The 18,569-nt window shown below is 39.4% G+C and overlaps 1 protein-coding gene and 1 non-coding gene across 2 annotated transcripts; both read right to left on the bottom strand.

Annotated features, from left to right (window-relative positions):
- Window positions 1-205: 205 nt before the first annotated feature.
- plekhg7 (pleckstrin homology domain containing, family G (with RhoGef domain) member 7) lies at window positions 206-18,267 on the bottom strand. Its single transcript, XM_030136597.1, has 17 exons — window positions 18,002-18,267; window positions 16,665-17,426; window positions 15,164-15,186; window positions 11,825-11,943; window positions 11,523-11,563; window positions 11,086-11,187; window positions 10,531-10,680; window positions 10,191-10,286; window positions 9,480-9,578; window positions 7,569-7,682; window positions 6,975-7,149; window positions 4,944-5,059; window positions 4,552-4,639; window positions 4,385-4,464; window positions 4,143-4,296; window positions 3,647-3,744; window positions 206-496 (listed from the first exon to the last, which is right to left on the bottom strand). Exons 2-17 carry the CDS (start codon window positions 17,289-17,291, stop codon window positions 386-388), a joined length of 2,193 nt encoding a protein of 730 aa, XP_029992457.1. The 5' UTR covers window positions 17,292-17,426; window positions 18,002-18,267; the 3' UTR covers window positions 206-385.
- Window positions 8,908-8,989, bottom strand: trnal-uag (transfer RNA leucine (anticodon UAG)). The gene has a single exon. It is a non-coding gene; the product is annotated as a tRNA-Leu (tRNA).
- Window positions 18,268-18,569: the final 302 nt, after the last annotated feature.

The following is an 18,569-nucleotide window of genomic DNA, read 5'->3' as shown; positions in this document are numbered from 1 at the left end:
CTAGGACATTTGACCTTTTTTGTCATTTTCCATGACAGGAAAATTGGTCAATCATTTTCCAGGTTTTCCAGGATGCTTGGGAACCCTGACAATATAAAATGAGATATTTGTTTTGAACTAAATAAAGAGAATTAATTACCATTATTATGAATAAATTGTACGTTGTATGAGTCTGAAAAGGGACAGAAATCATTCGAAGCCATTCTTCCTACATATCAGACATTTATTTACTGTACACTACTGCAGCAGCTGCCCTTTCAAGGCTTACAGTGACTTTACAAAATTAATCTAGTGCTAGAACAGTCATTTACAAGACGTCAGGGGGACAGTGAAGTGCACATTGGCAGTAGATGTTTTCAGATGGTTTCTAGTGCTTTTCCAGGGCTCAGATCTGAGATGACTCCAGCCACAGGGAGGTGCTCTTGAGTCGCGGCTGCTGAGAGTCCAGCTTCAGCAGAGCAGACACAGCGTCCTCTATCTTTGACATCCACACCCTCTACAAAACAAACAGCAGGGTTTGTATTTAAGAAGACATTTCAATAGATGGGCGTCACTCGGTGTTTAATATAATCAGAGTTCACACACATTTTTAAAGTCAAAATGTCAAATAACTTTTCAAGAACAGGTATGATTATAATGATAGTTCACAACTTCAGAGACATTCATTTTAATGTTAATTATTATTTGTTTTCCTTTGTCATTTAATACTCAGAATGAATATCAAACTAATAAACTATTATAAGAATTGTAATAATGTAGATCCAAAATTAGGCGAAAGTGCACTATTTTCAGTTTAGTAATTATAACAAAAGGCATGCCTTCAAAACCCTCAGGAAAACCATTAGGGCAACTCCATTTTAACATTTTTTCAATGTCTTTCTCTTATTTTGTGAATTTCATTATTGGCCAGTGAAGAAAATATTAAAAACACCAGATTTTACAGTCATTTGTACATTAATCTTTACTGCTCCAAAAGTAATGTGATATATTTGACTGAAATGTAACTTGAAAACCCACCTTAATGAGTATGTGATCTGAATTTCATGTTTTTGTCATTCTGTAGCCAAAAGGTGAGAAGTTTGCGTCAATTAGATGACATCTTTCCAAAAACCCTTTGACAAATTTACTTAATTCTATAACTTTTCCAAACCTGAAAAATATTTTAAAATTCCATGATTTTTCCAGGTTTTTAATGTCGCTGTTGTAAACTGCAGATTAAGAAATTACTTATTCATGTAAGAAAGAGCAATGGCAGTTAATAACTCCTGTTTTTCCCTATAAGATTAAAGAGTCCACTTTACAGATACAACAGCAGAAATGACAAGAACTTCTACTGTATGATATTAGTACAATTTAAAATAAAGCTGACAAATATCCTGACGACTAACAGCTAAAGTAAAGGTACATTTTAACACCACATACCTTTTCATAATAAAAATGTTTCTAGATCACCCCTAAAGTTTCTATATCGGAAAAAACATCTGTATCCTGAATACCATCTTCTATGCAGAGTTACTGATATTTTCATTTTTTATCATCCTCTATGAATATGTTAAATGTGTTAATGCTCCTTGGACAGCAGTCATTCTGATACGGCATAATGACATATTTACAGTACATTGAGGAGTTACATATCTGGGTCCGATCAAGCGGTAACACATGGACACATTTGGTGTTCAACAGTCTCTGTCATGTAAGCAGAGTAATTTATATACATGTATTATACATACTGGTGGCATTGTACCCGTGGTGCCATTGTACGATAGCATGATAAGCAGAATTTGTCTGCCACCACTATCCATTTGTAAACTACCATTTAATCATGCATTGTGCAGGTAATAATTGGAGCCAACATGTGAGGCATGAAGGGAAGAGCATGTATTTGTTTGGCCTGTCAAGCACGATTAAATTCATCCAGCGGTAGTGAACTGCAGCCTTCACATTGTAGCATCGTCTGCTAGCTGTAGAAATGTCATGAACGGCAGCAGAACCACTTCCGATAATGGAGTATGGCGGCAGGGATGAAGAATTCAAAGTAGAGAGAGGCTAAAATCACCCAGCATACCTCACAACATTTGAATACGGACATAAAATTGTGCCTAGTAGATAGTCACGTAATGCTTCTATTCATTTGACGAGTTTGGCAGTGATCGGGCCTGTGAAGGCTGAGGAAAATCTGTACAAATGCCCTCCTGTGCTGCAATATCGATCGATCGGACACACAACGTGTATTATATAGTAGGATTTGAGTAGGTATTTATACGCACTTTAACATTATGTATAACAAAATTTGGGGAGATAACATTTTTAGGTGAAAAATGTCAAATTACTCGGTAACAAATGGACTTGAAAAAGACATCAATTTTTTAAGCTTTACACAAACATTAAAAACATGTGGTTCTCGAGAGAAACTGATATCAAGTAGGAAAAAACCTGTTAGATATTATGTTCAACTATGCTGAAAATAAAGTTTGGAGTAAAACATTGAAAAGTTTCCGTTTTATTGACATGAGAATGTGGTAACACGTCGACAGGCTGCCATTAGGGATACAAATTATTGATTAATCCATTAATCATTAGTTGGTTGACCTTATCGAATGATGAACGATTAATTGATAAGCAGCGATTTTCCTGAGAACCTGAATTTCTCTTTCAATAGGGTCTACAAGAATAAAAGCTAAATATTGTTTATATACTTCATGAAAAAAACATGTCATATTCCTTCATGATTGATTTATTGCACCACTGGATACAGTACAGACAATGACATTTATGGAGTAGAACTAAATAAATTCGGCAGATAAAATAAAATAAAATAAAATAAAATAAATGGATCTGAAGAGGGGCAGTTTAGAAGAAATGGGCATTTCTGGCTTTGCATCACTACCTGACATGATGGAGTGAGATTTCAGTTGAGATAACTCCCCCATCCCGCATTGTCATCGACAATTAATAATTTAATCGAGCAAATTCTTATCGACAATTAATTGATAGTCGATTAATTGCTTACATCCCTAGTTGCCACAGTAACACGTGGACAACTCTTTACCATTGTATGCTTCACCCAACATGTGGACTTATTTTTAAAAACAAGCCAGATATAATCACAATGTTTCATTTAATGTATTTAATACTAACACACGGACAGGGCCTTTTAAGCAACTCACAAATGTTCAAACTCACAAATATCAATAATATTCACAAAACAATGAAAATCTAATACTTGAAACTTAACAATCATCTATATAATCAACAGATTGAAAAAATTTTCAAAATTTTTAGATATAATTTTTAGCGTCAAATTCAAGCTATGGCTACGGTGTAAAAAGAACAATCAATAAAATTGGTTGTAGCGGTATTTTAAAAAGGATAAAAGTTGCATAAAATAGAGATAAAATGAGTCCACTTGATAAATGATCTGTGCAAATGTACAGGGGTTGGACAAAATAATGGAAACACCTTCTATGATGCCACAATGTTAGGTGTTTCCATTATTTTGTCCAACCCCTGTACTTTTTGACATTAATGTTCACTTTCGCTTGGTCGGACCCATCTGTATAACACAATATGCAATACGTGTTCTTCCTGTTTTATTGCACTGCATGCCTTCTAAATCTTCCCAGACCTCAAAGCTGAAGTGACGTACCTTGGCAGACTCTGTCGCAGCTTGCAGGATGAACGCACCGATACACTGCTGGTAGCGATTCTGGTGCATGATGATGAAAGAATGAGGCAGCCCTGATGCTACAAAACAAACAAACAAACAAAGCTTTCAGAAATAACAACACGAGCAATACAGAACGTGACTGAAAATGTTAGTATATTAAGTACATAGTAAATACTCTGACAATGTTTAAGTCCAGGCTGAAAACGGCTCTGTTCAACTGTGCATATAACAACTGAAAGTGTTCTGTCTGCATACTTTTTAAACTTTTTATTAATAGATTATTATTTGTTTTACTGATTATGTTTTAATTATAATTGCATGTTTTTAACCTGTCTCTTCTCCATTTTTGTAAAGCACTGTGAATTGCCCTGTGTATGAATTGTGCTATACAAATAAATCTGCCTCGCCTAGATATTTTCATAATTTAAGAGTACACAAAAGATGTAGATTAGTGTGCTAGTGTTGTTATTATTACTTGAGGCGTTTAACTGATCGATGTTCTTGAGCTGGAGTCTGTCCAGAGAGACGGGCTGGTCTAGAACTATGAACGTGCATCCCTCCTTCAGCAGCTGATCCAGCTCCAGGTTTTGTGGCATCCTGAGTGGATTCTGTTCAGGACCGATGGAGCGCTAAAAAAGACAAAAAAAAACAAAAAAACAAGAGTTGTGTATCGCGTGCTTGGATCGGACCAACAACACATATGACAGAGGGACTTACCTTCTTGTTTCTCTTGATCTTAGTGATCAGGAGGAATTCGTCAAACAGGAACAGATAAACGTCTATCAGCTTTGTGTTCTCTGGTAATGAATTGAACAAAGATGGTGTGAGATTGAGCTCAAATGAAGCGGTAAAAAATCTGCTGAGCTGGTGCCAACTGTACACACCTGTGAGCACCAGTTTCCCTTCGTGCAAAAGACTTCTGTGAGAAATGAGATTCTCCAGTGTGACAGCCTTCAGCAGATGTTTCAGATTCTGAGAGCAAATCACGAGTTTAGGCAAGATAAACTTTTTAACCTTTTATCATGAAAGCTTATCTGATACAAAAACGAACCAATGACAGGCTGCATTGTAAAAATTTCAATACTCTGAAATACTTTTCTTAGGGTTTTTGTTTGCGCTGATATCTCATTTCACATTCAGATCCATGACTAGATTATCTTATTGGAGCAGTGTTGGTGCACATGTGTGTATTTTCACGTTTTTCTCCACTGACGTAGCTCTCTCACCAGATAAATAACACTAAATATATTATGGAGTATAAATAAACCAGACACACCTCAGGGACGAAGGCGCGCTTGTCTCTCTCCCATACAGGCAGCCACACCAACGCATCTCTCAGCTGCTTCACCTTCTGGTAGTTGTCCAGCCATTTGACCTTTCCTTCTAAATCACCTGCAGACACAGACGACACATTTCTATGTAGCACAATGTGTTGGACAGTGTAAAAATGTCATGACGCCCCATTGAGACTAATTAATACTCCTAAATAATCTGTTTCATGCACTTGGGTCCAGAGTTGTTTTCATTTTCATTCTGTTTGTATCTTTATTTAATCTTTCAGTTTGACATGCAGTTTGTTTCACATGTGCATGATTTGCTTTATTTTTGTTTTTTTGTTTTTTTTTCGGGAAATGTTTTAATTTAGTTTTTAAGGTTATAAAGAGGAAAGCTTTGATTTGTAGAAGCTGAAAAGGTAACATGAAAGAATATATAACATTAAATATGATCTAAGAAACTATATTGTACCATTTTATTCCTGAACACCATGAACTAGTCACAGTCCAAAGGTTGCCCCCACCCTGCCTGATTTTGAAGTGCATCTTAAAACTCATCTCTACTCCTATGTTTTTAACCAGGGCTGACAGTTACACATTTTGGTCTTTTTTTTGTGATTTCATTTATGGACTGATACTGGATATTAAATATTCACCAAGTTCACAATGTGTGATCCTCCTATTTATTTCTGTTTTCTTCTGTATGGACAGCCCTTTGGCAAATCCTGCTGTTTTTGAATGTGCTTATAAATGATCTACGAAACTACATTGTATTATTTAATTCCTGGACACCATGAACCAGTCATAGCCCAAAGCCTGATTTTATAGTGCATCTTAAAATTTATCTCTCCTCCGTTTTTAACCAGGACTGAGAGTTACACGTTTTTTGTTTTTTTTTGTGGTTTCATTTATGGTCTGACACTGGATATTAAATAGTCACCAAGTTCACACTGTGTGATCTTCTTATTTATTTCTGTGTTTTTCTGTAGGAACGGCCCTTTGGCAAATCCTGTTGTTTTTGAATGTGCTTATAAATAAAGTTGGATTGGTCATGTCATGTACTTTTTCCTTTTTGAAGACTGTTAAGTTACTAGATTTTTTTCCCTCTACTAGTTTTAGCCTTGGTTTGTCATAGCTGTCATATCTCAGCTTGGCTCACATCCAAATCATTTTTGCAAAGACAGATAAATAGTCATTTACATTGTGATAACATGTCTAATGAGGCTATTTAATCATCCTGTGTTTCCCTGTGTGGTGATAGTTGCCTCCTAAACATAGGCGTGACGCTGGCATGACGGACTCCAGCAGAAACAGCTTTTACGGTAAATGTCCCTCACACCCAGAGGACACTGACCTGCACAAATTAACTGGGTTACAGAATGATATTGTCACACCGTTCTCGTGAACAGCTCTGCCACTCCTTCTTCATGACTGAGAGTGTAATTAAGAGCTCTATGACCCCACGCAGGTTGCTTTGGTGATGGTGGTTATTCGTTCAATACAACAAAATGACAATGAGCCGCATTGCAGCTGCGCATTTCCCATAGCCTGTCTGGCTAGTTACAGTCTAAACCGCCACAACAGGTCTACAGGCAGAGACACGCTGTGACGAATAAACGGTCAGGGCTCCTGGTGGCTGCCGTCCAAGGCATGCAGCCCGTTTGCTCCATGAAACAAAAACAGATGCCTCTCAGTTTGTCGTGACAAGAGATAACGCTACTTAGATTCGTTGAACATACTTGGTTTGTCCTAATCTATGTGTAAACCAGCTGCTGACAAACAGTCAAAGAACCCCTTTACTGTTGATCAGCTTCACTGACACATCTGCCACTTAAAGAAACAGAGGAACTTTCAGCTTGTCATCAGCTGACAAGATCTGCGTTAAGTGTGTGAAGTCATAAAACTCGCCCTGCAACAGCACACTTACTCAACCAGTGAGAGTGCAGTGTTGATAAGACCCACTCAGCTGGTTATCACTGCTTTTGATGCAATTTTCTTCAATAACAGTAAAGTAAGAGGTGCATGCTGCTCACAAATAGACGTGTCCACTTGCTCTGCTATAGCCTGCAGGCCTCTGATCTCGTCCTCCGTCTCAAGTCTCTTTGCAATGTTCCTCAACAAAAGCGGGTATCGAGTTAGCCTCTGTAACGGCGCCACCAGCAGGTCACGGAGCTGCAGCCTCCGGCACTGCTCATTCCTCTCACACCACTGAAAAAAAAAAAAAAATAGTGGGAGAAAGAGAAGACAGGGTGAGTGGGCTGTCAGGAGGACAAACAGGGAGGTCAGAGGAGGTGAAAGAGCTCGCTGTGGTGCTTGTTTTAAAAAAGGGATGGGGGGGATGGGCGGTGGAAAGCATGTGAGAAATTATATCTTTGGACAGAACACAATAAAAAACCCCACAGACATATAAGAATGGACGACAGTGAAGGTTACACAAGGGACAAATGGTCACATTCCACTGTTTGGCAGGATTTGGTGACACTGAGGGTTGTTTGCTGTTGAGGCAGAAATGTGGCGGTGTGTCCTCTCTCATACTTGGCACTACACTCCCTGTCGTGTTGTCAAGGTACACAACGTCCTCGCCACAGCTTTCACACACAATCACACTGGCTGAGTTGCCTCTGTACCTTCACGTAAGATCCAAAGTCCTCTCTGGGCTTCAGGCTGTCCAGATAAAGCAGAGCGGTGGTGTAGTTGAGGCAGTATTTCTGAAGGCAGTGACAAATACTCTCTTGGAAAGCCTGCCAACAGACAGACAGTGACCACTTAGTTACATCAGCCGTTAAAGTGCAGATAAACAGGTCATAAAAGGCAAACACAATATTTATAATAGAGATATGTAGTGCAGCTCTTGTGAGGTGAATTATCCCCTCGGGCGCTGCTTTGTCTGACACATATGCCAACAATGAGATGGAGTAGTTCTTTTATTTTCTTGTGACAGACCTGCTTCTGTGAATTTGGAGTTGAAATAAGTGAATTAAAAATCAATGTGAGATGAAATAAGGTGTTTTTTTCATAATTCCATTTATTTGAGAAAAAAGTTATTAATATATTTATAAAATTTTCATTATTTTTTAATTTGTATTTAGTCTTTTCAGTTGCTTTTTAATCTCTTTTTAATCTTACTTACAGTGAGCTTTATGAATGCATAAGTATACACAGTTTACATTAATTTTATTTAGTTTACCTTGGTTTGTAAAAGCTGGAAAATGTGATATGAAGGATTCTATAAAGTCAGATATGACTAAAACTATTTATTCAAAACACTGTTTATTTATGGTCACATATTTTGCAAAACTGTTTTTCTTACACATCATGAAAAAAATCTGATTTTTGTTTTAATTTGTGTTAAATTTGTATATTTTACTTTGTTAAACCTAATAATTCAATTAGTTTGTTACTGCTTGTTTAAGCTTTAGTCTTAGTCTCTAAGAAAAACTATTATATATATATATATATATATATATATATTTTTTTTTTTTTTTTTTTTTTTTTTTTTTTTTTCTACAATGAATATTTCTAATTTATTCTACAGACTTTTGTGGTGTGAGATTAGATTGACAATACAAAGACAACACTGCTGTTACCATTTCCCAATGCAATTTATATAAATACGTTTCAAAACAAACGGAAGAACTGCTATATAAATAGACGATTGGCCTAAAAAAAAAAGGTCCCACTCTAATATTTTGTTGGACTTGCTTTGATTATGGCATGTGTTGGGATAAAGGGTCATGTGGGACACACTCAACCAGGAGGACCACCAGGGCAACCCCTATTTCTGTCATTTTTTTAGATAGAAGAACCTTTATTTGTCAGTATATTATACATGTAGACAAGCACCACACACCAAAACTGACCCTGTTAGGCACCAGGGGATCAAATGGAGCGTTAACTGCCTTGCTCAAAGGCACATCAACCATGGTCATCACTTTTAGGCCACAAATGCCCCCAAAATGCAGTATTTGGCAGTGGTGGGATTTGAACCCACGACCCCGAAGAGACTGGAGCCTAAATCCAGCACCTTAGACCACTCGGCCACACTACCTGCACACAGAACAACCCCCACAGGCCTGTACTGTAGACACTAGGCATGATGGGCAATGACTTCATCTGCATCTCTTCTCACCCTGATGTGTCCATCACTCTGGACCAGGGTCAATCTGGACTCATCAGACCACATGACCTTTTTTCGTTGAAACACAGTCCAATCTTTATGCTCTGGATCAAACTGATGGTCGTTTAAGAAATTGTTAAAGAACTTGTTGCAGCTGAAACATAATCGCTGCAGTATTTTAACCAGTAGAAGAATCAGAAATATTTGTTTAGTTAAATCTAGGTGTGGAATTTTTTTGGCCTGACTGTGCATATTCAACATATATGTTCTTGTGAAAATGCATACTAGTATAGAACACTTCAGTATGATCTCATTGTGGCATCACATGTACACGTGTTGAGTAAACACCTCACACAGTTTCTTTTAGTGCATATTTGTCTCCTGGTGTTTCAGTGTACGTCCACAGATGAGTCATACTTGCCTTGCTCAGCAGCTCCAGCAGGGTGGGCCCGCCACCCTCACTTATCGCCAGCGTGTCCTTGATGACACGGAGGAGGTTGTTCAGGAAACCAAAGCTCACCTGCAGGAGAAAACATCCAGTTTCAAGTGTCAGCACCAGCCATGTGGCAATCTGACAGGTCAAACACTTTCAGTTTGATGTCAGGTGTCAGAAATTCATGAATGTTGTCCAGTTCCACACAAACCCTTACTGTGGATGATACATAAACAACAAGATATTGATGCAAAATTCACAAATATCTTATTGCATTATCCTTTCATGCCGACATAAGAATATTTGTGAAAACCTTCTTAATGTCCAAAATGTATTACTTAAAATTACACTAATTTCATCTGTATTATTTAGATTTATTACTTATGCTGTTTTATGGCTGTTGTATAGTCATTTTGGATATTTTTCATGATTTTTTTATGCTCTTCTACTTAATTCTGTAGCCGACAGTGAAGCATTATCTGCTTACATTGTCTGTGACTATTATTACTGCAGCTTGTCTTTACCAGAGCACTCTTGAAAAGACATGTCATCTCCTAATTAGAGGCACTTTTCCTTTTGCTTTGCCGCTGCTAAACAACTATTATTATAACCTCATGACGATTTCTGTTGTTTGTAATTATTTACATTGTAAATCTAAAACTAGAAGGCCTAGTGACACTTATTTGCATCATGTCTCACCAGGCAAAGCTCGTTGAGGTTTGCAAACAGTCTCCAGGAGTCGACATCAGTCAGGCAGTTCCTCATGTGCAGGTTAGTGAGCGTAGCCAAAAACACCTGAATTAAACAAGGAAGTCAGACGGAGAATGGACTCTGACTATCTGTTCCACTAGCATTAAATTTCTAATCCACTGCTGCAAAGAATGGAAAACCTGGGGAGACTTTTAGATGAACCTCACAGGCAGGAATTCAGTGATAGGGTGGTGGGTATTGGGTTTTGTTTCAGTTTGCTGTATTTATTTGTGTGGATTTGCATGTGTATTTGTCTGTCCGCTATCAGGCTTTGTATGGATGGAGTCACCTCTTTGAGAACCATGAGCTGATCCAGGAAGTAAACACACTCGCTGGTGAAGAGTTCCCAGATGGCCTCTTGTCTCTTGTATGCCTGGGGGTCGGAGGCGGTGCTCACCTGGGAGGACTGGTCCCGCAAGAACTCTGCCACAGAGTAATCCTGTACACAAACCAAACAATTTACTCGACTGGAGGGAAGCAAAAACTAACAGGGAAAAATCACACAACTCTATCGGTGTGTTTATTTGATAACTGCATTTTCTATGACTGTAACCCCCCCACCCTCATCCTCACACAGTGCCAAAGTTTGTTTTTATATGTGTGGTAACAACCTAACAGGTTACAGTCTAGAATGTCTGGTTCTTTCACAACTCATGCCTGTCCTGTTATTTCTGAGTCACATACTAAACAAATAGTCTTATTTAGATTAGAAATCTGGGACTGTTAGTTGTTTAACTCTGATTTTGTTTGGATTACTGTGAAGTCAGAACAAACATAATGTACAGCACATATCAAACGGCACAATGCTCAAAGGCTTTCCGTGCTGACAGCAGGTACGACTCACCTTATATTTCTGAAACTCAGGGTTTCTCCAGTCTTGAATCTGTGCTGTTGACAGATGTTTTTCAATGTCTGATGCTGTTCCTATCTGGGACTTCCCTTTAGTCTGTGGAGAAAAAAAAAAAAGACATTGTTGCTGTGCGTTGACAAAGAAGAACACAGGTGTGAATTGTGATTTTGTTTGAATAACTGTCATCGTAACAATGTAGCGTGTTAAAAAAGTAAATGGAGAACTGTGGTTGAGTTCTGCATTTCAAGTGTTGACCAATTATAAAACCTGCGTGGGCCAAAAGGGATAAGAGGAAGCACATTAATCTGCTTTGAGAAGTGGGTCAGAGAACAATGTCCAAACCAACTGCCCGCTGCTAAAACAATGCACATCAAAACAAATCACAGGCACGACAACCACAAACAACTACCGCTAACAAACAACACACCCACCGTACTACGCCTCGAGAAAGGCCACTTTGACTTCTTCGAATCTGCAAAAACATGAAAAACTCATTAATGACAAGCACAGGCCAGGCTGTTTGGTTTGATGTCCAGCAGAGGGGATTAAAATCAAACAAACAAAACACTGTTTGGTCAAGCTGAAAAATCCAAGTAGCTCTATTTCTGATGTAATTATCATTACTTATATGTTTACTTTGTGGATGCAATTTAGTGGATTTGTAATCGAAGGGGCACAATTTTAAAGACACTTCTGCTGCTGACAGCTGTGCTTCATTATATAATGACTTTACCGGAGAAGTTGGAACCATTCAATAAGTTTGCTGCTCCATTGGACACAAAAAGGTCTCCTGGTGAAACATCCAATCCCGGTAAACTGACGACGACAGAGCTCCGCCTCCTCTCCTGAAGCCTGGAGGCACAACAGACAGGTGAATGTTAAACTTGGTCCTCTCGCTGACACTGACAATTTGGCTGTGAAACATATTTACATTTGAAGGCACTGCGTGACTCTAAAAACCTCCTCTATGGCCATCTGAGAGTCACTCACACGAGAAGCATTATTACTCTATTGTAAATGTAACATGACACAAAAAGAGACATACTGCGTGCCAGAGGAAATAACAGAATTCCTTTTGTCATTTTACATGAGTGAAATACCACTGAAATACCATCTGCATTGAACAGTGAATTAGTGATTAATACAAGCAGCACAAATTATGAAGGATAAGTGTAATGTGTCGGGCTTATGTGTGGATAGCTCCTGATTAATAGCTCACCCTATTTGTCTGTCAGTGTGTGTTGGTTATAATCCTCTTGGTCTCTTTTCATAGTTTGTAACCAAAGCATTACTGTGGCTGGAAAAACACAGGCCTGCCTTTTAGCCTCGGGCAAAGCTCAAACAACCACTGTTCTCAAGTGTTTTTGACTTGTACTCTTATTGTATCCGGGATTTACTGAGTGAAGTAATAACTATTATTTACATATTGAAATTGTTAATAAGTTGGATGAAAAATATGCAGAGTAAATAGTTTTTAAAATAGTAACTGCTTGTAATAGTAATTCATCATCTATTTGAATCCTTGTGAGGGTTTGCTGAAGGATGAACCTTTGGATGATGAAAGGAAGCCAGAATACGAACATGCAAACTTCAAAATTATACCAAAGATGACCAGACTATTATTACTGTAGTCAGCAGAAATAAGGTGCCTAACAGGTTATCTTTTATGAGACGTGAGGTTCACTTTCAGCTCGCCGACACTGATCGATCTGACAGTGATTCACCTTATTAATACTGTTTTTATCTCTAAACATGTTGGACTTGAGAACCAAAAAGGAGCTAATACATGAGGAACAGTCAAATCCAAACATGACTGTTGTAGAACCTACACCTTTTGAAGGATTGTAAACATCCTCATTTCATCAGGGAGGATCCAAACACTTTAGTCAGATAAAATGTTTGATAAATGTTATAAGGAAGACTATCTGGTAGATAATGGTTAATATCACTGTTTATGATAACAATGTCATAAACTGGAGCAGAAGTACATGCTAGGGGAACTGTGCTGGTACAAAATATGACATTTCTCTCAGCAAGTAACACCTTGCTTCCTCTGACTAAGGCCTGGCATCAACACGGATTTCCCAATTTAATTCAATACTGATTTAGAAGGTCCCAATTCAATCTGATTACTGATTTAGCTCACTATTAATTTAGTTCAATATTAATCTGAGGGTAATCAGTTATGACACCAACTCGCCTGGATATGAAAGAGATCCTCAGAGAAAAAATACTGCATGTTGCACAAAGAATCTGCTACCCTGGCTCATTATTAAAAATATTAAACATTTACATCAACAATTGACCACCAAACTGAACCAAACCAACATACAATAAAAAGAATAGTCTCCAGTTTTTATTAACCTTTTATCGGGTAAGTGACTATTTTTGGTCATTTCGGCACACATAAGACAGTGACAGCAACAGTTACAGTGAGGACAGTGAGTCAACAATCTCGGGTCCAATGTGGTCTACAGGGTCTGTAAGGTCCACCTCTGCATGAACAGTGAGTGTACCTGCTTTGTTAGGTACCATGAAGTAATGGTACTGATGTAAGGAATGATGTTCAAAGGGAGAATGTGGATGGGTGTCTGGATCAGCACTTATGTTGGTCTAATGTTCTAAAAGTCATGTTCTAATGTTCTAAAATACATGTCCCTTTCATATTACATGTGCTTTTCTTGTATTTTTTATATTTACTTCTTGGATATTTACATTTTTTGCCACTTATGGGCAAGAAACCAAATATGGTAACTTCACTGACCTTGATTTTCTACATAACAATAAAACATTTTGAAGAATTTTACAAAAGTAATAAAGTCTTGTTAGGGCCTCCAATAACATGACACTTTGGATTTCAGAGTATTTCTATGAGTGCCCTATAAAGGGTTAATCAGTATTGGATCAATGAAGACTTCAGTCAGAATTGATTTTTCTAAACCCATCTGTACTTGCAACATGTACAGTAAATACTATGTGAATACAGTAGCTGCCTTTCAGGCTTGTATAGTTGCACAAGAAGAAAATGAGGCAGTGCACATGGAAGCCACATGGCTGGGAGGCCAACCTGTACACTTGTTAGATAAGTTATTGTACAAGAGAACAGGAGTAACCTGGTACGTTTTCCTCCAGGACACTTTTGTTGAATATGAATGCACCGACTGTTTCTCACTCTTACTGGCATGTTCTGCCTCGTAAACTGATACAACCTCACCACAGATAAACGTACATACAGTACAGATAGGCAGTACCAAATCAACAGTCAAACATATAATAGACAGCAGTAGCACCTGAGGCTAATGGGCCAGCCAAGGCATGATTTCTCTCCTAACCAGGTCAGTGCATCCTTCTACTTCATTCCACAGCATCCTCACAATGACATCCTGTTGCTTTGTGACCACTCAGAATGCTTTCCCTGTGTCAGCCTCTCTGCCACTGAGAGCACTTATAAAAATGGGTGCTTTGTTCCCGAACAACAAGAGAAATAATGATGCTCAAAAACAAAACTGTCCTAACCAATGGCTCCCAAGTCCTGGTCACTGTATGCGGCACACTGCCAGGGTGTAATTACAGGGACAATAGCTGCCTAATTATCCAGTGAGGGGAAGAGCCCTGCAGCCCATTAGGAGGGGTGTGGGTGGCAGTAAGAGAAAACAGCCTTAATGAGGGTTTGTCTAGCCCATACATAACCATGGGACTCTCAAAACTTAACCCACCAAGCTTATGCTCCATTAACAAAGACACAGCACAATGAATACACAATGGGGCTCCTTAAACTGAAGGTTCAATCATCCACACTCACGAGTATCCAGCATGCACACAAGGCAAGGCACCGGTGATGCTGAAGTGACACATTACAGCTCATGTAGTTTATGTCAACGAAACATTTCCACAACAACTTGGAAAACATGCACAGCAGCGGTTCACAGTACAAATTAGCAATCAATCATATGGTCAGTGCAAATGTGAGCAGTGTCTGTCATGCACCTGGAATTCTGTTTCCTAATATTTAAATATGTTCAGTTTGTGGCCCCACATTGGAAATATGCAAAACAGTGTAAGGCACACCTACCTGCTATGGACAGGCTCCTTTACCTGCAGAATGAGAAGGAAAATAACTGCATCAGTCAACTAAAATGCAAATTGTGACCTTTTTTTAAACTCTTGGACATTACTCTTTGTATTAAAAAAAAAACAAACAAACAAAAAAAAAACATTCAAAACAGGAAATGAGATGAAATGATTTGCCTACTTCACACCGTCTTTGAAATGAAAGAGACTGTGTTACACCACATGTCACTCTTAGGCTTAACTGTCTGTAAGTCTTAGACAAGCTGTAATTACACCATTTACAGGCCATATTAGCAGCGTCTTACTGTATACTCACTATAAAATAGAGGGTGCAAGGACCTCCTATGGCTAACGACACCACTATATCACTTTCAAAGACACTGAAATTTGAATCAGTGTTTTAAGTGGTCGCTTGGACTCAAAAGCCTCTGATATCTGAGGAGAATGTCGGGACTCTATTGAGAATGTGCTCGGTTGAATACCATGAGCTGATGAATAGATCTCCCCATTATCTTTTTCCATCGCTCACTGACCCCTCTATTATTGGGTGACTGCTGACTGCGGTGAATAGGGGCCCAAGGAGAGCACTTCCCAGGGCTCTGGAGGCAGTGGGTTTGGTCGGAGCTGTCAGTGCATGTAACTGCTGATTCATTTGTTGTCAAAAGCTCGCATTGTGAGTGACCACCGCAGGAGGCAAGGCAGAATGAGGGAGAGAAGGTTTCCGCAAGGAAGGAATGTGTAACCATTTAATTTATAGGCTTTGGATAAAAATCCACACCACGCTGCAGCACATGATGGGTGGGAAGAGGTTTGTGTTTGAGGTAACCGGATTAATCAGTTTGGATAATTAATCAGCGCAGATAGGATGTTTTATTAATTGTCAGTATCAACAGAACTGGACTCTGACAGCAAATATCAGGTCTCTCAAACAGAATGAATGAATATGAGGGAAGGTATCAGCTCAAGAGATAAAAAGCCTAACTATCTTTAAATTTCAATGATTAGTTTGATGTATTGGTGATCCAGATTTATAAAGTTATTTGGATATTTAATTAATTTCACTTAGACGTTCACTGTTAAATGAACAGTTGTCTAGTTTGCAGAAGTGGAGAATACTAGCTCCATAAAGTAAAAGTCCTGCGATGTATTTGTTCCAACCATTCACTGAACCAGCCCATTTTGATGAGCACAACTCCTCATCCAGGTAGATAATTAGGGATAATTAGTGGAATCACCTGTGTTATGTGAACAGGTAAGACCAACACATGGCAGGACTTTTACTCTATGGAGCTGGGATTCTCCACCGCTGCTAGTGCCTAATACAGTCAAGGACAGCTCCAACAGTTTTTTGAAGGTGGAGGGTTGAGTATTGCCTGATTAATCGCCTTATCGACTTTTACAAACCCAGTAGTGGTCATCCTCTAACTTGCAAACTTATTGGGTAAACCACTGATTTGTTAGCATGTGCTTCACCTGAAATACAAGTAAAAGTTCACCTGTACCTCACTATCAGGATATCCAAGATTGGGATGAGCACTCTGACATTCTTGTCTCATGGAAATGATACCGTTGTCAAAAGTCTTTGATCTATGTGATCTGGTTCTCTGTCGACCACAGGATGAAATGGACAGTTGATCGTGACAGATCTCTCCATCAGAGAGGGGGCTTACTGCCAGAGGAGACTTGACTCTGTGGACCGGTGAAAGGGGGCTTATGGGAGATGACATGCTCGCAGAGGTGGGCTCCTCCTGTGTGCTCCCCATCACAGGGTCCCGGGAATCCGTCTGAGGGCGCCGAGTGCTCCTCATCCTCCTCAAGGTGGGAGATGTAGAGATCCGGCCTGGAGCCTGTCGGTCAAACTGGAAGTAAGGTGCAACCAAGCAGTCACCGTCCACCAGGGACGAGTGTCTGAGCTTGGAGTGTGTCCGTGTTAGGTCTATGTGCATTATAACAGGGTTACTTGTCTGACTCTCTTTGTCCTCAAAAGGCCCATAGTCAGTTTGGGTCTGTGCATTCGACACACCTGTAGCGACGACTTCATTTTCAACCAGTTCAATGTAACTCCAGTCCAGCTTCTTTTCAACATCCTGGTCTTTATCCTGTAGAATGACGTGCTTCAACGTAGACATTTTAATCGCAAAAGCATTGTAGTGCAGCGCAGATCAGAAAATGTGTGATCTAGTGGTCTGGTTCTTGTGCCTCGAAGGTCAGATGATAATCCTGTTGCATTCCAACACCGTTCACACCAGTCACCTTTCAAGCTTCTGGGGAAAAAAGAAGAAAATGTGTCAATACCCACAGGGAAAAATGAAGCAGGCTGGGCACACACTAACCTCCTAATCCTCTGAAAGGGGATTTGATCAGGGTTGAAACTGTTAGCTGGAAGTGGAGAGGCCTTACAATACAGTATGAGCCCACTTCACTGTGTGTGTGTGTGTGTGTGTGTGCGTGTGTGTGTGTGTGTATGTGTATGTGTGTGAAAACGAGGGAACAGTGATGTGACAGTAAAAACCATGAATTATAATGTGACTCCATGTTATCAGCGGTAAGACACAAAGAGCCAAAGGACACCATACACCTTTCAGCTCCTGCTTCAGACTATTATTTATACTAAAGCAGGTGTAAGTTTTAATTCATAGTGACTGTTGTGTTTTTACCAAAATTAAAAAAAAAAAATCTCAACAGTTAATCCAAAGCCATAAATAAGGAACAAAATGTTTAAAAACAAACAAATAATGTTTTATTATCTTTACAGCTGAATGTGCTGAATGTGACAAAGCAGGACCCACACGTGTTAGGAAAGAGGCTTGTTAAAATGTCAGAAGTCTGCTTTACTTACATCCACCGGCGGCAGCGGCAGGCGGAGGACAAGTGACCGGGAGAGTCGCGCTGAAGTCGGACGCACAACCGGAGAAGGCGCGCTGGGTGTATGGAGGGGGGGTAGAGTCTCCGGAGGACGGTGTGGTGTTCAGTTCGCAGACAAAACAACAAAAAAAGTGAGTATAGACTGCGGAGCTAGCTGGGAAACAGGTCTGTCTGTGTGGTGCGGAGCCAATGAGGGAGTGGAGCCTCTCATTGTCCGGAGGAGGAGGAGGCAGAGGAGGAGGAGGAGGAGAGGGAGGAGGAGGAGGAGAAGAGGAAAGGTGTGACTGACTGACTGCATAGGAACTAACTATCACACAGCAAGAATATACGCCCTCAACTAGTCTAATGAGAGGAAATGTTAGTATTTTTACATTAAGTGATGGAGGTGGAAGGATGTAGAAACAAATTAAGCACCACTAGAAACTTTGAAAGTAAAATATAGAGCAGGTTTGTCCAACATAAGGCCCGCGGGCCAAAAGGGGCTCGCCAAAAGTTCCAATCTGGCCCGCCCCAGATAGCAAATATTTTGGCAGTATTATGGC

Source organism: Sphaeramia orbicularis, chromosome 6 (assembly GCF_902148855.1).
Source record: "Sphaeramia orbicularis chromosome 6, fSphaOr1.1, whole genome shotgun sequence".
In the NCBI taxonomy this organism is placed as follows: Eukaryota; Metazoa; Chordata; class Actinopteri; order Kurtiformes; family Apogonidae; genus Sphaeramia; species Sphaeramia orbicularis.
Note: the sequence above shows the minus strand (reverse complement) of the source record. Positions and strands in the feature narration are given on the sequence as shown.